A 25461-nucleotide genomic window follows, 5' to 3' on the forward strand; every position below is an offset into this window, starting at 1 on the left:
ACATTATACAGGGTGGGCTCTAAACGACGACTTTATGTCATGTACAGAGTGGCCTTGTATAACCGGACGAAACAAAAATTAAAAATTAATTTCGGAATCAAAGATGAAAATTCGTTTGACATTCTTCGATAAAACGCATTCTTAACGATTTAAACAGCGCTAATTGTCGTCTTTATGGCAATTTTGAGGGCTCGGTACCCGAGTGATTACCAACGAAACCCAAGGGCCCCCGCAGACTGCAGACTTTTTATCGGCCGATAGTTTAGTCGGGTTGGGCTGAAATTGCGCACACTGAGCCAACTAAACAGTTTGGTTGGTGAACAGGGCGCAGACTATCCAACAGCCGGCCGACTATTCTCGAACTAGTTTGGCCGACTAAACAAACGTCATGTATGCGCATTCGTTTATGCGCCAATACTGATTATACAGTCGGTCGATAGTTGGCCGACAGATTAGTTTGAATGTAATCGGGTAGCCCATCAAACTTTTTTATCGGCCGATACTGAATCGCTGTAGGTGTTCAAAATCTATCTAGTTATTTTAAATAAATTTTATGATAGGTTTATTGAAGCAGAACTGAAAAAGAAACACTATTAGCTTTAAATTTTACGAAAATTGTTCGTAAAAATGATAAAAAGTCACAATTAAAACAGTTTGTCAGAAAACTACGATAGCTATTCCGAAAAATGTTAAAAGGGTATCATAAAATGGACAATATCGTTTATATAATTCTTTAACTTCCAATATCAGTTCATCAATTTATTCTTTTGAAGAAACTTTGTAAGCTTTGATCTTTCATGTTAACTTGAATTCAAATAAAAGTGAAATCAATATTTGTTTAATTCAAATTTCTACGCCATATCCCAACATAATTTTAAACATAAATATTTAAAAAAAAATAATAAACATAGAGAAACGATAAAATATTGTAAATTATTATATGCTTCCATTTTATTATAAAAATTTCACGGCAGCTTCATATTTCTCCTCGTTTTGAAGACCTCTTAAGGATGTATGAGCATGACAACAATGTTTGATTTAAAGGCTCAAAATTTGTTTGTAGGTAGTCTTTTACTCAAAGAATATGTGGTTAAAATTTCAGCTTAGGTATCCATGCAAATTTTTAAGAAAAAAGTCATTAAAAATCGATATAAAATACATTGGCTCTTATGGAGGAATCTCAAAAAACGACATATTTTGGAAGTTTTTGATAATTTTCATTTGGAATGAATGAAAACAAATTAAAAAAAACTTTTTAATAGAAAGTAAACATATTAGCAATGAATTAGAAAAGAAAAAAACTAAGTGTCACCGTCCATATAAGGGATGTAAGAGCAGGCTAGATTAAGGGTTGAAATTATTTTTATCTTATTTTCAACTTTGATGATGAATTTTGTTATAACTTCATGAATGTAGACGAAAAATAAGAATAAAATTTTTCGATATGTGTCTTGGTTTTCGAAATATCGAAAGCTAAATAATTAAACAAAATTTTCAATTTTCGATATTTTGAAAATTAAGCCAGATATCGAAAAATTGTATTCTTACTTTTCGTCTTATATCGTTAAGTTATAATATAAATTTATCATCAAAATTGAAAATATCTATTTTTAAATTTGTGCCCCCACTACCATGCTCATACATCCTTAATGATGGTAAGACAGTTTTTATACACCTTGTAATAAAATATTTTATAATAATAGTACATATGATAGATAAATAACAAAGTTTATACTTTTATAGTTTAGTTTCCAGTTCCAAATATATTATTATATTTGGTATGTTGTTATGACTTTGTTTTCAAACAGTCCGTATACATGCTACTCTAGACCAGTTCTTAGTCGCGAAAAATGGATCTACATTCTTAATCTGAACGCCACTTGTATCAATTGTAAGGAATCTCACTAAAAAAACATTTCTAGCCTTCTACGATTATTCAGTCCTGTTTGCTTTGAAATATAACGATTTGAAATGTTTTTGAAGTTAAAACTTCTTTAAGCGCGTTAGGAACTTTTTGGATTTTGGCATAGCGAAAGTAGATCCGTGTGACTGACAATCTAAACTAAACATTATCAATTTGAATTTTGGAGGACTCGTTGTTATTGCTGCTGGACTCCCTCGCATAAAACATGCGTTTGAAACCCAGCCGAATCAAAATATTTTTTCGATACTTTATAATAGTTTTTTATACTAAAGTTAATAATTTCAATTGTCAAATTATGGAAGACAGAACAAAAATGACAGATTTGCTCATGCATTCTGCACATTTGTCAAATATTTCGTATGTTAAATATTCTTTAATTGACTGATTACGAATTTGATAAGTGAAAATCAAAATAATCAATTAGCTTACTCATTAATTATATTGTACATATATTAAAAATGACGATTTTATATAGAAAATAAATATACTAATAGGTTATGTACCAAGAATGCTTTCAATAAAAATTATAATACAAATAAATAATAAATAAGTAAATGTGAATAAGTTTGATCGTAATAGTTTGTAAAAGTCTTGTAAAGGGATTTTTGTAAATTGAAGTAAGTGGTATTACGACCCATTATTCGGGCTTGGGACTAGTCCATATATATGTGAGAATGTAAGAATGGTTTTATCATCAGCATAGTATCACGTCATAATATAACTTATAGTTTTTATTATGTAATAATATATTATTGATTTTATATTTATACATGAAAATATCTAAGTAACTTTATGCATTTTGCATGGTTTTTTGGCAACAAAACTAAATTCTGTATGTATCAAATGAAAAATGAGGTTATTTTTTTGTATTGAAACTTTATTTTGCTTAAGGGTAATCGAAAAATTGGGAAGTCTATAGATAAAAGTTTCAATTTTTTGATTTTTTATTAATTGCTAACTCATTCGAAAAAAAATTTATATAAAATGAATAACTCTTGATTTATGAGTTTCAGAATTCTATTTGAATGTGTCATCGGATACATTTGATTCGGATTTATTGATCCAAAAATAAACATGTATTTATTTTCTAAATAATATCATTTTAATGTCTTAAATTACACATAAAATTTTGGTTTCGCTTGTGAGATTCCAGTAGAGAAACATTAATATTATCATCCATCTCACGGATTAAAATGTTTAATAATAATTATAGTTTCTTCTTTTATTCACGAAATTTGAGAAATAAATTCTAAAAATTTGTTTAAGTTTCCTTGAAAGCTAAACGAAATATTTTTTCCAAAACATTTCAGAAATTAAAACCAATGAAAATTATTTAAGATTGGATAGAAAAATGGGTGATTTTGAAAACTTAAAAAAAGGAAATTTGATTATATTTTTAAATTAGTTTACCAAATAGTTTAAAAAAACTAAAAAACATATCTTATTGCACACAATTTGAATGTAAAAGCGTGCGGTGGTCTATATTTGTCAAATTAGCTAATTTTAATGAATGCAGAGGGCATCTCCTTCTTTGAACTTTACGTTCGCGATAAAAGTGTTTTTATAATAGTAATACACAATCTGACAATATTTTAACTGTCTTACTATTGCGGTTAATGAGATAAAGTCTGATGACAGACGATACGCAGACGGATGGAAATCGAAGTTTTGGTTACAAGGTTCCTTTAAAAACTGCATCGTTGGGAATTTTTCGACTTTTCAATGAATAAAAACAAATTTGACCTTTTTCATGGTCAAATACGATTTAATTTTCTAATTTCAAATCCTTCAATTTCCTACACACCTTCACACACCCACAGTCCTAAATATTAAATAAAAAAAAAATTTAATTAAATTTATTATAAAATTGTTTTTAATGGAATGTATATAAAGTACAGGGTACACGGGAAGCATCGTGTACCATTTAGAAAAACTTTTGAAACTCATTTTACTTTAAACTAAAAGTGTAAATAAGATTTCGTAATCAATGTTCTAGAAGTATAACTATTTGTAATCGCATGAGGAAAGATTTGATTAACTTTGGTTAATCACTAGATAATTATAAATAGTTTGATTACGTGGTTATTCCCCAAGTAAATACTTTTTTGCTTACACTTTTACTTTGGTGATGAGAGAAATTCTCATTATTTCTGTAGGACTTGGAAAAAATATATTTAAAAAAAACTGTAGATAGGTGGAAAAAATTGATAATTTGAAAAAAGAAAAAATTATATGAAGAAATTAGTTGAAGAAAAACTTTCAACTACGTATAACATTTGTAAAATAAAAGTTATTTCTGTTTTAAATCGAGCGTGAGTAAAATGCTCATAACGTGAGTGCTGACGGATTAATATTTAAAAGTTTCAAACAAATAGAGAAAGTTTTCATAGTGTTTTAGTGGTGCTTGAAAAACATTACTATATTAGTGCCTTTCACTTTTCAAATTCGTCTATTATTCAAGTTAGGAATACTATCATCCAATGGTACAAGACTTGCCCCTGTTTTCAATGAATTATTAAATTTAATAATTTTATTATTAAATATATATAGAATAATGTAAAATACATTTGTTGGGTACGAGCGAATGTGAGAAAATTTAATTTTCATATATATGCAGATACTAAATGTTTATTTTATCAATCCAAAATTACATACATATAGTTATTATTTACTAACCACCTGCTGAGATCGAACGGGAAGCATGCATAAAGGTTCTTTTTTTTAACCGACTTCAAACAAAAAAGGTGGAGGTTATCAAATCGACTGTATTTTTTTTTTTTTAATGTTTGTTACCTCAGAACTTTCGACTGGGTAAACAGATTTTGATGATTCTTTATCTACTTGAAAGCTGTTGCTTCCCGTGTGGTCCCATTTCATTTTGGTGAAGATCTGATAGCGGCATCTATGAGAAAATCATAAAAGTCTTAAATTTGCATTAAGTATGCACGACAAGAGGACGAATAACTCAATATTACGTCAATCAATTTCGATGATTCTTTTTTTAGTGACAAATTAGTTAGTGTATTTCAGATTCACTTAAAATCACAAAATAAAAAAAACTTTTAACAAAAAGAAAACCGACTTCAAAAGAAAAACTTTTCCAAAACAAATTAATATGCACTAAAAAGTAAAAAAATAACGATAATATAATGTAGTTAAAATTGTTGTTATTTTTGGAGTCAGTGTCAGCCAAACTAATTTAGCAAACTGTTCTGTCAGAGTTGTTTCATTGGCTGACACCGACAACAAAAATAACAATAATTGTAACTTCATTATATTATTGTTATTTCTTTACTTTTTAGTGCATATTAATTTTTTTTGGAAAAGTTTTTCTTTTGAAGTCGGTTTTCTTTTTGTTAAAAGTTTTTTTTTTTTTAAATTAAATATTCTACTCATTCCATCTTTGGTAAAACTTACTGACGTTTTAAAAGGCAGCCATGCTCCACTTATATCAAATTTTAACTTTTATCATTATTAATTTTTCCGAAAATGAGAAAGATTGGGAACAATCAAAATATGCAGATCAGTTAGAAATTTTATGCTTGACAACTTTTATTCAAAGAATTTTTGACCTACAATGCACAGTTTTTAACGAAAAATTAAAAAAAACCACCAAGAACATGGAAAATTTAATTTTCAGAAAATATGAAAGCTAATAAAAGTTTTAATTAACACAAATTGAAAGGAAATTTTACGCCCGATAATTTTGGAACCAGAATTCGCACACATAATTCATGCAAATTGAAATGGGATCATACGAAACGCATCAGCTTTCAAATAAAATCGGGTCACCCAGTCGCAAGTTCTGAGGTAACAAATAAAAATTAAAAAAAAAAAAAACAGTCGAATTGAGAACCTTCTCATTTTTGAAGTCGGTTAATAACTCTTGGATAATTCCTTTATAAAGAACTCATAGATACATTTATAGAATTCATATATACGTCTATCTCAATTATATTATAAATGCGAAAGTAAGTATGTTTGTTACGCTTTCACGCTAAAATTAGCGTATAGCTTTTAATGAAACTGTACAACAATATAGCTCATACATCAGAATAACACATGAACTATAATTTAAAAAGATATATTAAAAAAAATAAAATAAAATTTAATCTCATATTTACTTTTTTAAATTTTTTACAGAATACTTTAATTTATGGTTCAAAATCATCATTTTGAACAAATCAAAATTTAAAATAGTAAATGTCAAACAATTCAAGGCCAACTTTTCTGATATACTCAATGAATTATGACTACCTATTTTACATTTAACAAAATTGAAAACTGTTCACATCAAGAGATGTGTGGAGGCTATATAAAGCGGTGTTTTTGTACTTTTAAGCCCGGCGGGTATCATGCTAGTAATCTTATAAACATTTTATATAAAGTATAAAATCAATCCAAGATACATTTATAAAGGTTTTGTGTATGCATTGCCGCCATATAAAACTTGTATGAACGTTTTCACATAATATATGTATACTAAAACCTCATTCACACATATCTCAAACACATCATATCACCTCCCACCCCCAGTTCTTCCACCCATATAGTAAGTATGTAAGTATAAATAATGTATTTGTATTATATGTTACTTGTATAATAATTTTAACACTCAAACATTGTATATAAATCTTTTGATGTAGGAATACAAATATACATCTCGTAATAATGGTAGCTGATCTGTTTCTGTTCTCTGTATCGACTAATCTCATCTTTATATTGGTTGGAATTTAAGAACAAGTTGTGTGGATATGGTTTATCCGGGCCCAGGGCTCACTCAGGTCAATAACTATCTAATATATTTGAATGTAGTGTTCTACTAAAGTCAATTCTTTGAAAACTTTGGTATATTTTAATGTTTGATGCAAAGGACTATAAATTTATTCTACACAAAAACAATTTACAATCTTGATTCAAAATTACTGTAGAAAAAGAAGTTGAGTCAAAACGGAGACAATAAAATTACTCAAAATCCGAAATTATTCGTTTAACCCTCAAAAGTTGTTGTATAATGTATTGATTTTCGATTCAAGAATTGGTTTTATCCAATAATTGAAACCAAAAAATTTTTCCTTTAAAGAGCAAAATATTTAATAATTTATATTGAAAAAAGGAATTAAAAACTGATTTTATAATGAGTAATTTTTAAAACCTTTTTTCGGGAGTAAACGCAGTAAAGTGCCACCGCTCTCATGTGTGAAAAGAACTTCATTCCTACTTTATTTCATTAACAAATGAAATATCCAAAATTGAAACAATGAAAGGAAAGACAAATGAAAACCTCTTGGAAATGAAATTTTTCGAGACATTACTTGTTGCTGAATTCGTGAATTCGAACTATTTACATGGCTAATAAAATCACAAATAAATACTATAATACTCGATATAAAATTAAATTTCGAGTATCGTTGTATTTAATTAGGATTTGAATAATGATATAAATCCATTTTTTATGACCATCCAATAAAATATACAGGGTGATTCAAGTTATAACAGCAAGACCACATATCTACAGTTTTAAAAAATATTAAAAAATATATATTTTTCGAGTCCTTGCAGAAATTGTGCTTATTTATTTCATCACGAGAGTAAAGTTGTAAGTATAAAAATATTAATTTCGGAAAATTACGGACCTGTTCGTGTACTTACGTTAGTTTAGTATAAGTTGTACATAGTAAACTAAAAAACTTGTTATAGAAATATGTTAAAATTAGTTAAATAATTAAAAAGAATTTGATTAAACATTTCTTAAACATTATTCAAGAATATTCAACACACGCACGTGCAGAATGCTTAAGCAAGATTATCGAACGATTAACGCTGAGTGCTGACGGGTTAATGAAGTCATGTTGCGCTTACATGTTAGACCAACCTGTATTTTCATTTCATATTATACAACAAATAATAATATTAAATGTAAGTAACAAATAAAATGTTACATAGAGTTCCATTGCACAAACATCCCGAGTACATTAAATATTATACAGTTATATGGTATGGTATGGTATGCAACCAACTATACGTACATGTGTTACATTTACATACATGTGTGTGTTATATGTGTTAAATGTATTTACTTCAAAACTATGTGTGTACTTCCTTCAAGAAAATAATAATAATAATAATAATACAATATACTAGGAACTAGGAACACATTAATAAAATGTTTGTATGCGTTCTTGCTTGTACACAGATTGTGTATTGCATTTTATTATATACAAGGTGTAACAGAGAAATCGACCCACAGTGAAGTATTTATACCAAATTGTATCCAAACAAAATATATGAAGGGATTTGTACTCTATCCCCGCTACGCTTTTCAGTGGCTATTATACCCAACTGATGTACTGAAACCCAGGATTTGCCTAGCGCTGAGTTTCCTAATTTCTTCTGGTTCGACTATGGCCGGACCAAACCATTTCCTTCGCTGCTGTATGAGCGCTGGGTAGTAACAGAGAAAGTGGATCGATGTTTCTTCTGAATTTTCTCCGCATCTGTCACACGCTGGAGATTGTCTTTTTCCAATCTGATGTTGGAACTTGTTCAGGTTATCATGCCCTGTGAGTAACTCTACGATGACTCTAATATCAGCTCTGTTTAGTTTTAAAATCTCCTCGGCTCTGTTACCGAGCGAGTTTCCTTCACCCAACAGGCTTTTGGCGATTCGCCCTCCCTCGTAGCTGGTCCATGCCTTTAATTGTTGATTTTTCAGATTATCTCCTAATCTGTTAAGACCTTCTTGGTATGGCATCCTAGCAAGCTTTTCTTGAGTGGGAGCCATGGTGGTTCCCATTTTGGCCAGCTTGTCTGCTCTCTCATTACCGTTCCAACCAGAGTGTCCGGGGATCCAGGTAATATTGACTTTATTGTACATCGCCAGGTTGTTTAGACTGTTTCTAGTCTCCTTGTGCTGAGTGCTGCTTAACTGTCTGTGCAGATACTAATCACATCATTCTTCAAATTGGCCAATTGGAGGTGGTCAGCACATCTCATGATGGCTACCAGCTCTGCCTGGAATACAGTATTGTAACTGTCCAACTTGATAGATGTGTCATTAGCCCTTCTCGGGAAGCAAAAACCCGGGCCAACATCCTTTAAAGTAAAACTAAAAGTAAATATATCTGAAGAAACTTGTGAACTAAATTTGGGGATACTTTGTATAAATGCAAGAAGCTATGTGTAATCTAAATTAGGTACTAAAACCTTAGCTTTTACGACTCACATGTTTCATAAAATCGATTAATGTAAGAAATAAGAATTAAATATGTATGTATTCGAGGAAGGAAATAATGTGGTCGATGCAAAATAAATGTCTAAAAGTAATGCACCAAAAACCGTGCTGAAAATTTTCGTTATCTCACAGAAAATTACAGCGCTGTGCGTCTGGGACAGTCCGATAAAAAGTAGCACCATATATGCAAATGAAATGCATGGTATGTTACGATAAAATCTAATATTCATGTAATAACTACGTAATACGACTACCACGCTCTGCTACCATTCCATTGGGGGAAAATGGGGTGTACAGGAGATAGTTGTCTAGCTTAACATGCCGTGCCATATAGCAAGTAAGTTCACCACTTGGTTATGTTTAATTTGAATCAATAGTAAAATTGTGTTCCAAATTTGCAAATATTTTTAAGCCCCCGAGCCAAAAGAAGGAATGTTATAAGTTTGACCGCTAGGGGTGTCTGTCCGCCTGTCTGTGGAATCCCGAATCATAGTAGATGAACGGATGAATCGTTTTTTTTTCTGTTTCGTTTGAAAGGTAATTTAGGTAAAAATAGGCGATGATCATCAAAATTGGTTCAGTTTGGCGAAGGCTCTAAGAAAAAAGGTAATTTAATGGAGAGTGTTCTTAGATACGTTTCAAGAGCAAGTTTGGGTTAAGTACCCGAAAAATTGCTCGAGGGTTTATTAAATTTTGTAAATTCCACTTGCTAATTTTCAATCAATAGAAAAATTGTGCTTCAATTTCCCAAATATTTGTTTGAACATGTGGTTGGTTCGATATATTATGACTGAACCTTGACAAGTTTCCCTCTCGCTTTTCTTACTCGCTTTTCTAGCGTACCATTGATTGCACACGTAAGTATTTACGTGCAGTAATATTATGCAGACAGAATGCACTTAACAATTGTATACAATAAGCGCATACAGCTCCATTGTAAGTATTTGTTTTAGATTTTAATGTAGAGAAAACCGTTATGATTACAATTCATGGCATCCAGTCATAAAATTGTTTTCAATTAATCAAAATTTTATATTATTGGCATTTTATAACCGATCAATTTAATAAAAAGGTTTTCCATTAAGAATGACAGAACTTAAGATGTATTGCTGCTGGACAACTCTTGTGTTGAAATGAGGCTATTTTATGAAAATGCTGGTAGGCTGAAGACTGGTTTTCATATTGGTTTTGTTTTCTAATAATAATATAAAGAAAATCATTTTTTGTAAAAAAAAATGGATTATACCAAAATAATGTAAATTTTTCAATTTTTTGAAACTTTCTTTGCGGGTATACGTTTCAAAAATTTGTCTCCAATTTTCATGAAAATCATATATTTAAACCATTTTAACCTACAAATTATAAAAATCCACTAAAAGATTTGATTCTGCATTTTATATTTTTGAAATGAAAGAATTTATTTCTGTAAGGAATTCTTAGCGAAGATTTTCTCAGTTCAAAGAATTACAGAAGTTTATTATGTAAATACCTCAACTTAGTCGTGTTTTTTGATTTTTATTTAAACATATTTCCATGCATTTTTTTTAAATTTTTTGTAGAATGTATTTTTCGATATATTATGAAAATAATTATTAGTCTTTGACGGTTCCACACTATTTTCCACTAGTTAGATATTAAATCCATTCTTCCACATGATCCATTCATTCATCGAGTAGAGTAGGAAGACAGTCAGTGGTTTGGTTTAGGTTTGGTTACAATCTTACTTTAAGAACTACTTTGTGACAGGATATGATTAGTTCTACATACACAGGAACCATTTCACATCACGGAGATAGTAGATAGAAGAACTATCCTATAACACGCTACTGTTAAATCATTTTAATGCGCTAATAGTATAGTAAACGAAGCTTTTTCATTCAAAAGAATTGTTTGCTGGGTGTCTTGACTTGCAGTTTTTTGCATTGTCTTCAGAAAGTTCAGAAATAGTCTATATGGCTTAAAGCGGAAATTTGTAGTTTTAACCCCCGCGCCATTGGGATGAAGGGGGCTTAAATCCTAAAGTAAACTTTTTTAAAGTAACATGAAATTTAAAATATTTTTATTATTAAGCACGTTTATGCACCTCCCCCTCCTATCTTTGGGATTCTGAAGGACTCTCAAAATGAAATAGCCCATTTTTTTGCAAATAACGTAAAACAAGTCTTTTGATGTTGCTGATCTCGAATTTTCAGTCAAAAGTCTCGAGTTTTCAGAGTCGATGTTTTCAGAGTCTTACTTTTCGTCTACATTCATAAAATTATAAAAAAATTCATCAACATAGCTGAAAATAAGGTACAAAAATGTCTATTCAAAAACCACAAGGCTAAACTCTTAGCGCTCGTACTATCTTAAATCGAGGAAACTTTCTAAGTTCCTCTCAAGGCAGAAAATGGAACATCTAAATGTATTACTCACCTTACGGTCTGTAACTACTAATGTAACTATATACATTAAATTAAGTCAAATCAATGTAGCTTCTATATTTTATTGTATTATATAATTTACATCTTATTTTATAAGGAAGCCTCAATGGCTCACAATCAATTTATGAGAAAGTGGCGCCACACTAGTTAATTTTGTATATTACCCACAAATATACTAATACAAATATATTATATGTGACTTGTGGTATTATGGAAACGAACCTTTTTGAAGATGCCAGTCGATGCTGATGATACCGAAAGTGTCTGGAATTATTAATAATTATTTGTCTGGATTTAATAATAATATGATAATATTTATTATTGGTCTTATGTAGTTAGTACAAAATTTTCTTTAGTATTATTTACAAAATAAATTGTGCTTTAATTGTTGATGTTTTTCTTTTGCACCTGCATATTTCTAATTTCTAACCTTAAAAGTATTATTAAATGTTTATTATGTCGTTATTATGTCGTTTATTATGTCGTAATTGTCCGTCTTGCCAAATATATGCCTTACGTATGTGATATTCACACGATTAGTTGCGTACAACACTTAATTTACCAAGAAAGGTAGTGTAGGTTTTAATGGGTTAGTTTTTATAATAACAAAAGTAGCCAAATAGAGTTTTTTTGTAATAATTTTGCATTTAGAGACGCCTTCCACAATGATAAAATACATCCTCTCTTTAAGTAGTGTTTTATTGGTTTCATTCAAAATGTTATTGAACTGTGATTCGCTAAAGATATTTTAATTTATTTTGTTAATTATCTCGCAAAGTAGGCCTCATATCCAAAAGTGGAAAATAACTTTTTTTCTTCGTCTTTATGAGCTTATTCTGTGGGCCCACGATCTACAGTCAATAACAGAACACCGTGTATATAAGCTAGTGTAGCTCCACTTTCTTCTAAATTGATTGTGAACCGTTCAGGCTTCCGTAACTATAACTATGAACGAATGAACACTAAAATTATTATTAATATTAAATTATTAAAATTATAGATATTGATTATTATTAAATTATAATCGAATGTCTTTTATAATTATATTTCAACTATAATATATTGTATAACAAGCGAACCAACTTTAACCATATTGTGTAGTCATTTCTAAGAAGTTCTATGTATATTGTATTTACATTTCTATATAGAAATCTATAAATGTAATAATAATACCTATAGGTAACGGATAAATATAGAAATTTATCTATCAATAAAATATAGAAACCTTGTTGAACTAAGGTGAGATTGATTCAGTGGCGTAACGAGTTTAACTCGCGTCTGGGGCACAATGCCTTTCAAGCCTCCCCTCCCATTCGAAAAGTGTACCATATTATATATGTAAAATATACTCGCAAATTAATAAATAAATCATATAGGTTCAAGCAAGGCTTTAAATTTGAGACATAAAATGTAGTTGCGAAAACAAGACTTGATTTTTAAATGTAAATATGATAATCTAGAATTAGTTCAAAAGATACCTATTATTTCTCATTTCCTCTAGCCAATTTTCCGCGTATTTTATGGTGTCTTCTTATACGTATTGTTGTATTTATATCCCATTTTACACAAAGAGACTTCGCTTTTTCGATTGCCTCTTCACAGAATTTCAGCTAGTTCAGTCGCTAATGATTCAAAATCTTTGTCTTTATATTCAATGTCTTTATATATAAAAATTCAAGATTACTGATCGATCAACACATAGCTCAAACCGCTGAGTCTAGAATTTTGTACACATATTCTTTAAGTAACGTAAGTGAGCACTAAGAAGGGATTTTTGAAAATTCATCCCCTAAGAGATTAAAAAGGGGATGTGAATTTCGCATCTGGGAACTGCATGCTAATAATTTTATAGACAAATATAGATCAAAGTATTTAATAATGTTACCAAGGTTTTTTTAATATAAAATATTTACAATATTTAAAAAATTATCATTCTTCTTCCAAACGGTATGATATGAATGCTTCTTTATAAATCGAAAATAGAGATAACACAATGTTTGATTCGATTTAGTCATCAAATCAGTCATCAAATGCAACCGATTTTGGTAATTTTGGGGTCAAAATTACCTTATATACTAAGTTTTATCAAACTTGGAGATAAAAAAATTTTCGATTTTTGTAATTTTTTTAAGGGGTACGTATGAACCCCTTTGAAAAAATCGAGAAAAACGCAAAAATTTTTAAAAAATTTTAAATTTGATGAAACTTGGTGGATGGGGTAATTTTGATCCAAAACGTACAAAAATCAGGTTAATTTAATGATTGGATGCGGAGTTTCTGGTATCAAATGCACCCGATATTTGAACTTTTTGGGTTAAAATTACCTTATATACTGAGTTTTATCAAAATTGGAGATTTAAAAAAAAAATTTAATTTTTGAAATTTTTTAATGGGCTACTCCATCTGGCGCCCTTTATGAGTAGTGTCCGAGGTATGATGTACCCCCTTGTCCACCCCTCGCTACGTTACTGCAAAGTCATAAAATACAGTGATCAGAGGACATTAAAAATAATAAATTCTGACAAATAACTGGTATTAATGCCATTTTATATTATTATTGAATATTATTGAATAGAAAACTTCAATTAATTTTAATAATAGTTATTCATTAAATTATAATTATCACTCACATATATTAATTATTTGATAAATCTTCATATTCAACAGCATCCCAACATAACCTCACCTTTATACTTACATATATATTTAACCTAACATAACCTCAAAATATGAACTTCATTTAAACTATAACCTAACCTAACTTAACCTAACTTGTAATTGTCAATTATATCTGTAAAAAATCAATTTTACTATTTATAAATATGAAAACTTGCATTAATATTATTTTTTCTGTCATTAATTTTAATATTTTCGATATATAAAACATAAAATATGCGAACTTATTAAATTAATATAAACACTTACCGATCAATTGATATTGCCATTAATGTAAACACTGATGCTGATATTGATAAGATCGCAACAAATTGTGCAATTTTACAATATAAACGTCCAAATGGCCAATGTGAATTTAACATGTATGTATAATTAAATGTCACATTTAATGTTGACACCATTGTATCAGCAATCGATAAATTTACTGAAATCAAAACGAAAAAACACAAATTAAAATAATGATAAATATATTGATTATTGATTATTTATATTTGTGTATATGTTTTAAGAATATAAAGCTTATTTTATATTGAAAAATGGTATGTAAGTAACCTGGTGGTTTAAACTGGAACTACTGAAAAAGGGATCCACTTCCTGTTTTAATTAGTACGAATTTTAATCGACAGTTGGCGAGATTTATCTGATTTGAATTTATATATTTTGATTGGAAAAATGATAAGAACAAGTATTGTTTAAATTAGTACGAATTATTATCGCCAGTTGGCGCGTTGCAACGCCCAGTTATAAAAAGGCAGATAAATAGAATATTTGGGTAAATCTACCAGATTTTTATAATCACTTCGGAAAATTTTGAGAAAAAAAGCTAATTTTTAAAAAAATTGGTTTCTTTTGTTGTAAAAATACAGTAAAAGAGTTTTCCGGTTCGGGATCGATCGGCACGACCTTCTGCACGCGATTCTTGGGACAATTTATCTCTACATTGTTTTCTGTCGGTACCGTTTTCTGATCGGATTAAGGCAAATAAAAAAGGAAATTGTTTATTTTGAATTTTCACATCGACGTTGCGTACTCGAACCCTGACATAGCAAAATATTCTCTTAATCTTAAGAAAATCTCAATGATATTATATTTTCAATTTCCATGTTAAAAATATTCGACTAAAGTTTTTTGTTTTTCCTCTCGCATACAGTATGTTGAAACTAATCTAATAAAATTGAGCCGAAAATAATTTGTGTTATTGGATGGTTAAAAATTACCATGCTGTGATTAAAATGAATACTTATCACTCGCATATCATACAAAACTTTATTTACGCCTCTGAAATGTGAAAAAAATCCAGCATTTATAATTTAAATATGAATTTCTATCCTTTTATTAAGTATCGACAACTTTGAAAATTTATAAAAGCATTCAAAGACGGGCAATGGTCCTAACATTTTTTACTTTGAAATTTTTCGTGCAAAATTTACTTTTTTTTCTACAGAACCAGTTTTAAAGGCCCTGAAATGTAAATATATCATAAAAATATCGATTTTGGGTTGAAATCTAAAATATTTGAGCAGGAAATCAAAAAAAATAAATAAATATATAAAATCAATAATTTTAGTCCAAATGTTTTTTACTTTTAACAATTAATTTTTTCATTTTGAAAAACAGAACCCTAACTACAAAAATAATTAAAAATGTAATGAAAATAAAGACTCCTAAAATGAATCCAATCAAATCTAATAACAAATATTTTGGCCATGAAAAATCAGCAGCTGGACATCGTAAATGTTTCGCACCACGATGCCGAATTATATATTCAATCCACCACATCGTACGATCCATCGGTTTCATTGGTTGGTCTTCCATCCATTCGGAAACTTTCTCAATATTTTTCTTATATTCTGGATTTGTTGCAATATCCGTTATGGCATCGGTTAATGTATCGGTTGTTATGTCTGTGAATAATAATTGTCGTCCAATTTTTAATGATTCCAGACGCCGGGCATTGAATAATTGATCACCGCCATATGGGATACCAACCATTGGCACGTGACTTCGAATAGCTTCTTCTACCGAATGTAAACCCGCATGCGTAACAAAAGCTACTACATTTGGATGATCTAAAATGAGAAATAATTTTTTGGGAAAAACTGCTTATCAGATGGGTGAAATTCGACTAACCTAAAACTTGTTGCTGGGGCATCCATGACTGTGTAAACACTTTACTCGGCTTATCAGGAAACGAACTGTTGTCTCTCTTCCATACGATATTATACGGCAATTTATTAAATGCTTCCATAAATGAGCTCCCTATATGAGACGGGATACTATCACTTCGAATATTGGAACCAAAACTAAAGTAGACGACACCTTTTGTAGACTTATCTAAAAATTCTTTTAAGTCCTACAAATTTTTTCGATTACTAAGAAACTAAATATGAGATAAACCTTAAAGATTTATGTACCAAAAGTCACACCTGCCAAATTTTGATGGATCGTACTCTGAACTTTATACATTTGCCAATTTCGCTTAGATATGCGAGTCATACAGTATGCCGCATTTAAGATAAAGACATCTTCATATTTTCGTTATTTGTAGGAATAGTGATTTGAAATTTTTGCAAAAATTGCGAAATCAATGAGACTTCTTAAAACCTTTTGTTACATAAAAATCACGGTAGCTATATATTCCTTACGAAAATTTCTCTGTGAATTTTATTAAACTTAGCGAAAAATTACTCAAGAAATGCATTAAATTAAAAACGATAATTAACGAAGCCATAGTCGTTAACGGTACTTCAAATCGCATAACACGACAGTACTTTTCTTCTCAGAATTACCGAAGGTATTCAGTGGTTTCTGTTTGGCCTTAGTGCACACAGTTTAAAACGATTTCAGGGTACGATCAACATTTGACAGGAGAGGCTCTTGGAGTAAAAAGTCAATAGATTTACAAAATAATTGAATCCAAATTATTGTTTCGAAATGTATACAAAAATTGTGCAAAAATAATGCTTTTTCCCTTAATTAAAGGTTGAGTTCGCAGATATTCTTTCTGCATCACGTTAAGGTCTGGTTGAAACAAAATTTGGATCCAATTTTTTTGTGCCTCTGACAATCATAAGCCGGTTTCACTGAATAATAAATATATATAGCTTACTTTTGGCAACGGTTGATCCTCACTATGATGCAACCCCCCAATTTGTATATATATCGGTACAATCGGTTTGGACATATGAAATACTGGATTTGTATTCGATAAAACTAGATCCACGGATTTTTTCAATTCCCACGCATCCGTATCAATATGAAAATGTCTTCGCACCAATTCATTTTCATTTGGAATATATTCTCCAAAATATATTGCACGATAATAAATATTATGCCAGAGTAGATCCAAACGTTCCCAAAAATTTAAATCTGGAGCACCCAACGCATAAATATTCCCATAATAACCGGGATGCGAGGGATTCCCGATAGCATCCATTCCACTGATGGTCGTATCCATGGAAGTTATTCCAATTATCGGACATTTAAAACGTTCCTTAAATGCAAAATACGCTGCGGTAACAATCATTTCAACAATAATCACATCAAACTGTTCATTTCGATCGGAAATTAACCATTTCAATCGTGTTAATATTTTATCGGTTTGTCGCTTTAAATGTGGTAAATAGCGTCGTCCTTTCGATATCGCTGACTCGGGTCTTGTTTGAAATTCTTCTAACCATTTTGAGATACTATATTCACCATACGTTTCATTATGCACATTAATTTCGGTTAAATTCACTAAGGCAGGATTATTCATGGGATTGGGAGTAACTGAAAGGATTTCATGGCCTCGGTTTAATAATTCTTTTAATATTTGTCGATGAAATATGTGATGACTGAACGATGGCGTCGGTGAAATATATAAAATTCTAGCACTAAATATCGGTTTAATCAAACAAAGTATGAGAATTATCGGTAATGAAGCTAATTTGTAGTACATTTTACTTAGAAAAATTTACTTATTGTCTAAATCGGTTTTTTATAACATTTGATCGGCATTTATATATGAGTCAAAAAGTTACTAAAAATTATTTACCTTGGAGTGAATGATAACGTATAGGGTATGCATGGGTTTTGTGGTTTAGAGGAATTCAGATATAATAATAATAATAATGTGGATTTAACCTCCGTTTCTCTGCCATATACGCCTATAACAGAGGCCACCCACATCATTATTTGTTAATCTTTATTTATTTACATACATATTTACAATTACATTTTGATGTGGTGTGGGTGGAGTCGGTTACTTCGTTCTTATGCAGGCGGCGACAATGTGATCAATTCTGCACTCCCCTTAATTATAAATTGTTCACACTGCCGCTACCTGGATTCGAATCCACAACCTAAGTCTAAATGGACAAACAGTCAAAGGCAAACGCCTTAGACCGCTCGGCAATTTAGGCTCTTATTAGAGGAATTCAGATATACAAATCATGGTAAACCTTGACTAATTTGTAATAAATTGGAAAAATGAAGCAAAGCTGCAGGAAGATATAGAACAAAAATTTTAATATTTAATATTCCATGAAATAATTAAGGTCGTTCGTCGGGATGGACAAAAAAATCACTTTTTTTTAAGGTTGAAAACTTATGGATAACTTGTTTATTATAAGGTTTACGAAAAAAATTTATTCTTTATGAAAAGCTCTGCTTTCAAAAATATTAACATTATGGTATTCACTTTTGAAATCGAATATACAGGTGATCACAAATTGAGAGAGTTCGATAGGAATGTCAATGGTCGTTTAGAAATTTAGACCATTTTGAACAGACAATAAGGGGATAAGTTCAAGAAATCACTCTCGAGATATGTCGGAGTTTATTTAAACAATTTTGTAAAAAAACCATTATATTTATCGAACTTGAAGATGGATACGTTGTTTGTTTATAACACATACTTATATCCACTGGGGAGGTGAGAAGTAAATTACTCGTATTACTTTGTGTGTAAGAGTGGATATCTTTCTTTACTTACATGACGTAAAAAAAAATAAACGATTTCGTAATCAACAATGGTATTTCAATAATAAACTCAGTCAATGGTTTGTTTTCACTTGTTATCAATTATAAACAACTGATGATTATTATTAATCTAACGACCTCGAAAGTCTATCTTTTAAAGGAATTTTTTTTAAATTCTTTTATAAAAATAATAATAGACCTTTTATGAAATACCTTTTCATTAAAACTTTTCCTATTATCTATAGGAAATTATCTATTATCAAGTATAAACAAGAGTTGATTGCTAATCGACCTTGAAAGTCAATGTGAAATTTAATGGTGCTATGGAATGTCTCCTTACCAATAGAACACCCTAAACTGGCTGAAGAAAAGGAAAACTTCGAGAAACATGGCAGAGAACAATTGAGAAAGAAACGAAGGAGACTTGAGGCGAGCTGAAGACGCATGCTGGAGATAGGGATGGGTGGAGAGCTCTTCCGGATTCCCTATGCTCCCATAGGAGATAAAGAAAATGAGTGAAGCAAGTCATACTGGAGTTATTTCTTCCTAAAACTCATCTTTGATGAACCATTATAGTTGAATTCTTTTAAAGTGGTTCACGCCTGTCACGTCATTAGTCAGCTAGGCAATTTGTATGTCGTAAATGTAAAAAACTGCTCTAAAAATATCGAAAGAAGCGTCAAAAACCAAAGTTTTTCTTTTTAGAAAGCGCCGTAAGCTCTTTTATTATTTTTTAAGTTCATTCACCGATTAATTCTTATACAATTAATATTAATCTGTGTTCTTCCATAAGATACTGTGTTAAAAATTACAATTTTAAAATGGGTGTGGGTATGGGTATGGAGGTTAGCGGGCCATGCTCGAGCATCGGTCCTCGAAGCAATGGTTCAGAGCACCTAGCCAAACAGACCCTTGTACTCTATCCCCGCTACGCTTTTCAGTGGCTATTATGACCAACTGATGTACTGAAACCCAGGATTTGCCTAGGGCTGAGTTTTTTAATTTTCTACGCATCTGTCACACACGGAGATTGTCCAATCTGATGTTGGAACTTGTTCAGGTTATAATGCCCCGTGAGTTCTCCTCGGCTCTGTTACCGAGCGAGTTTCCTTCACCCAACAGGCTTTTGGCGATTCGCACTCCCTCGTAGCTGGTCCATGCCTTTAATTGTTGGTTTTTCAGATTATCTCCTAATCTGTTGGGAGACAATTTTAAAATGAAATAATTCAAAATTTTGCCCTGCAAGAGGTCCTAAAACTGTGTTTATCGTTATCAAAGGACTTTAAACTATCATGTACCGCAAGAAGAAATGAACATCCACCGTACTTGCTCAAACAGTCAAACCATTTTAAGGGAAACATTTTTAGTTTTTTTTCTTTGCAATCTCGCTCAAATTTACCTTATATTACCTAGATACCTAAATTTTCTTCGTTAATTAATTAGGGAAAATTATTTTTAAATATTTAGTCAATAAGTTATTTGTAATTTATTAAATTGGATAAACAGCAAGGTTATCGATATCATTTTTGAATTGTTTATCAAAATAAAAAAAACATTAATTATATTCGTTGAAAGTGTACACCTAAATAGATTCACTTTTATGTAAGACTCGTAGCTAAAACTCGTTGAAAAATTAAAGATACACTTAGTAGCGTATCCAGGATTTCGTCCAAGGCAGCGGGGGAGAATATTTTATTATCTTCCACATTTTTTGAGATTTTAAACCATTTATTTTTAAGTAAAATTATAAAAAACTGGCTAGAAACGTGAAGAAACTCATCTCCCGTAGTTACTGTAACCCGTGCGTGGCTAAAAACAACAAACAACAAATTTCGTAGAAAAATGATGAAAAAAAGTCAAAAGTCCTTAAATTAATATTAGGAGAACATGTATTAAAAAAATAGTAATTATATGTCAAGAGTTTTAGGAAAGCATCAGTAAAAACTAGAGACAGAATGGCGTATCCGAAACAACAGGGAGATATTAGATATCCTGGACGGTGAAGATATTTGTAAGTCATCAAATCCCAAAGACTCCGTTGGTTTGGGCACGTCCAGAGAATGGAAGACACCAGGATGTCGAAAAAGGCACTTAACGCCAAGATCTATGCTACCAGGAATAGAGGAAGACCAAGGTTCAGATGGATGGACCATGCTGGATGATTTGAGGACAATGCGAGTCACTGGATGGGGAACCAAGAACCAAGACCACAACGTCTGGAGGCGCATTGTGGAGGAGCCCAAGGCCCTCGTTTGGCTGTAGCGCCTGTTGTTGTTGTATCGGTAAAAACTAACATGTTTGCGGTTTGCTTAGGGTAGCGGGTTCGATTCTCGCCGCGTAACAAAATTAATTTAAGTAATAGTTATAATGGGCTGGTGTAGTGCATGGTATATGCATGAAGGAGGTGCACTCAGCCTCTGAAATTCAGGAGCTGATAAATAAAATTATCAGCGAAAAGTTGGTAAAACACATATATGGTATCACAATGGGCTCTATAGCCTAAGTGTCCCCTTCGTGGACAGCCAATATAACCTAACCTAATCTAACCTAACCTATATCGACGAGAAATATTATCTAAATGAAAAATTGATAAAATTTATTAAATCGGAAATTAAATAACCGATCTGAAAAATTTTATTTTAGCATAATTTTTTTTTTTTCATTTTAAATAAAATTTAAAAATTGTTTAATAAAAAGTATGTAAAGATGACACATATTTGAGGACACATGTTTGAAGAAACGTATCTGACTTTTAAAATGATACGATGTAAGGAATAAGGATAATGATATTTTCCGAATTGAATAGGATATATTTAAATATGTTAAATGTAATATTATCTTTTAAAAAGTTTTTATTGACAGGATGTTACAGGACTTGTTACATGCAGATAATTTATATATCAATGCAAAATCATAAATTCCTTGAACGCTTAGAAATTCACCAAACTCCATTCATTCAGAAAAATTTCAAAAGTATTATTGTACCGAAAGTCGAAAACTTTTGCTCTTCGTACAAAAAAAAATGGTCAAGTATGCAAATAGACAGATAGGGACTCAGGAATTTATTTTAAGAAAGGGCATATTATGGGTAATAGCTGGTTTTGTAGTTAATCATTCAAAAAATTACTTCAACAAAAGTTGTAGAGGTTTGATAGGGGACATCATGTTCTGGCATCAGATTGGATCTAGTCCTCCTAAAGATCCTAAAATTTAAGAGATAGAATAACACTTAAAATTAAAAAGTTGATCTTCATAAAAAAAAAATTTAAATTTTTTATTTCAAACATTATTTCGGAAATTGTTCAGAAAAATGCCATTATTGCATTTAATTGAAAGAAAGCATGCTTTAGCCAAAAGTTTTCAAGGATAATGGAGAACTGTGCCGATGACTTTGACCTGGAATTTTAGTTTCAAGGGCATTTGACCTTGCTCTTCAACTTCTACTTGGGCTTAAAAGTTATTAACACATACGATTGACCTTTATTATCCTTGATAACTTCTGTCTAAAATTTTTTCGATTAATTGAAGTGTCATATTTTATGAGAATGTACTTTCTAATTTAAAGTGTGATTCTATCTCTAACCTTTTAGTATCTAAATTGACTTGAGACTTTAAAATTCCCATACCTACGTGTCATCCTGTAGGATATTTCAATCTTTTAACAAATAAAATAACATAAGTATTTATATCAAGAAGGAAACAGCGATAACACATTTTTAACACTCACACAAAAAAAGGGAAATCTTTCGTTCTTTTTATACAATTATAAATTGCAGTTCATAACAGCATAAAATCAAATGAATGAATAAATATTTTATTAAACTTTTTAACTTGGAAATCGTTTTTTGACACCTTCAAAATAAGCATTCCATTCCAATTCAATTCAATTCAATTCAAACCAATCATATCATTTTAAAACGAGACTTTTCTATTCGTTTTTTTAATACAAGTTGATCTGTTTTGGTTAGTAATAAATAATCTGTATATATATAAATAAATTGCTGTGCGTTAGTCTCGCTAAAACTCAAAAACGGCTGGACTGATTTTCAAAATTTTTGTTTTGTTTTGTTCGCTATAGTTCACGGATGGTTTAGAAAAAAAATCATTTTCATTTTAAAAATTGATTACCTTTTGTTTCGGACAGTTTCTTAAAAAACTAATGTAATAAAATGAATAAGAAATATCTTGGGTCTTTGTCCAACTTATTGCTGTGTGTCCGAAACAGTAATGAATCGTAATTGAAATGAAAAGAACAATTTCGGAATAATTAGATTCAATGCGGAATAATTTCAGAGACTGAACGGAATGAAGATGTTGGCTCTACAGTCAGATTCATAAAATATCTCGAAAATTACTCATTTAATGGTCAAATAAACACGATTTTTGTAATTTTCGGGTCAAAATTACCTTATAAACTTAGTTTTATCAAAATCGGAAACAAAAACTTTTTTTACACTTTTTGCAATTTGTAAAAATCGAAAAAATCATAAAAAATTCAAAAAAACACAATTTTTGTAATTTTTGGTTGGGTTGGGTTGGGTTAGGTTGGGTTAGGTTGGGTTAGGTTGGGTTAGGCTGGGTTAGGCTGGGTTAGGTTGGGTAAGGTTGGCTTAGGTTGGGTTGGGTTAGGTTGGGTTGGGTTGGGTTGGGTTGAGTGTGGGTGTGTGTCTGGTTGTGGGTGTGGGTGTGGATGTGGGTGTGGATTTTGCTGTGGGTGTTGGTGTGGGTGTTGGTGTGGGTGTGGGTGTTGGTGTGGGTGTGGGTGTGGGTGTGGGTGTGGGTGTGGGTGTGGGTGTGGGTGTGGGTGTGGGTGTGGGTGTGGGTGTTGGTGTGGGTGTAGGTGTGGGTGTGGGTGTGGGTGGGGGTGTGGGTGTCAAATCAAATTTTCAACTCTCTAGGTTCTTAGAGTTTTGAATTCCTTAACTATTTTTCCTCCTTCGAAAAATTCATCTTTAAGGTCTAGCGAATATTTTTTAACATCCTAAATAAATCATTTTTTACGTTTAAATATATAATCCAACTTTTTATAATGAAAAGTAATTACATTTGCTTTTATAAGATGCCTTTTTACTTACAAAACAAGGATGTGTTGCTTTGAAATGGAAATATCGTATTTAGTTTTAATTTTATAAAATTTTTTTATTATAAAAATTTCTTTTATTTAATCCCCGAAAAGAAAAAGTGATAACCGAAATTAAAATTAATTCAATGTCATTTATTTTAAAGTAGTCCGGTCGTCACGTGAAACTAGTCAACTATGCAATTTGCTTGACGTAAATGTAATAAAATGATCTAAAAGTTTTGTCAAAGCGTCAAAATCAAAGATTTTTTATGTATTCATTTTGGAAAGAGTCGTAAGGTAAAATCTTTTTGCATAAACACAATCTGCGAGTTCTTCCATAAGGTACTGTGTTAAAAATCGCAATTTTAAAACATGGAGATTAAAAAACGTTATAATTCGATAAAGATCCTTATAATTGCGAAAATAACTCTGTCTGTCTCTATGTAAATCTGTCTGTTACGGAATCAGCCCTAAACTACTGAACCGATTTAAATGACAACTGTACAGAGACAATTTAGAGCCTGAGAGAGGACATAGGTTAAAAACCGGTAAGTAAAATGCAGGTAGTCTAAATTGGAACTACTGAAAACGAGTCCACTTCCTGTTTTAGTTAGTACGAATTATTATCGCCAGTTGGCGGGATGGCAACTTTCAGTTATCAATATCTTATAAAAAAAAGTTTCCTATTTGAGTTTTATGGTACGGAATGCTATAAATTAATAATAATACCAAGTGTTAAGTGTTAATAATAAAAAATAATAATAAAATTGAAAACCAGATAGAAATGATTTATGATTAAAAATATTTTATTCACACAAAAAAAATAAAAAAAACAGGATGATAACTTTTTATTATAAATTAATGTCTATTTGTTAGAGATGATCCTGTAGGATTTGTATTCCTTTTTATTTTTTTTATAAAAGCAGACAGACAGTATGGAATACTATCAAATATAACGTTATAGTCATCATATTTGATAGCAGGGATTTAAAAATTGAAAAATTATGCTCATATCAAAATTATATAAAATTTACGTGACTGGTTCATGTTATCTATTCAATGTCCGAAAAATGTAGACCGTAGGCCAATAACAGACCATTAGCCCTGGAGTACGTGATGGGTATGGGTATGGGTATGGAGGTTAGCGGACCATGCTCGAGCATCGGGCCACGAAGCAATG

The 25461-nt window shown here is 30.7% G+C and overlaps 1 protein-coding gene across 1 annotated transcript in view; it reads right to left on the minus strand.

Annotated features, from left to right (window-relative positions):
- Nucleotides 1–25461, minus strand: part of LOC123306147 (tachykinin-like peptides receptor 99D) — a gene marked incomplete at its 5' end in the record, with an annotated part of 100586 nt that overhangs the window by 58884 nt on the left and 16241 nt on the right. Inside the window, one exon of the mRNA XM_044888042.1 lies at nt 14507–14681. Within this exon, the coding sequence (XP_044743977.1) occupies nt 14507–14681 (175 nt within the window). The remainder of the gene's footprint in view (nt 1–14506; nt 14682–25461) is intronic.

Source organism: Chrysoperla carnea, chromosome 1 (genome assembly GCF_905475395.1).
Source record: "Chrysoperla carnea chromosome 1, inChrCarn1.1, whole genome shotgun sequence".
Classification (NCBI taxonomy): domain Eukaryota; kingdom Metazoa; phylum Arthropoda; class Insecta; order Neuroptera; family Chrysopidae; genus Chrysoperla; species Chrysoperla carnea.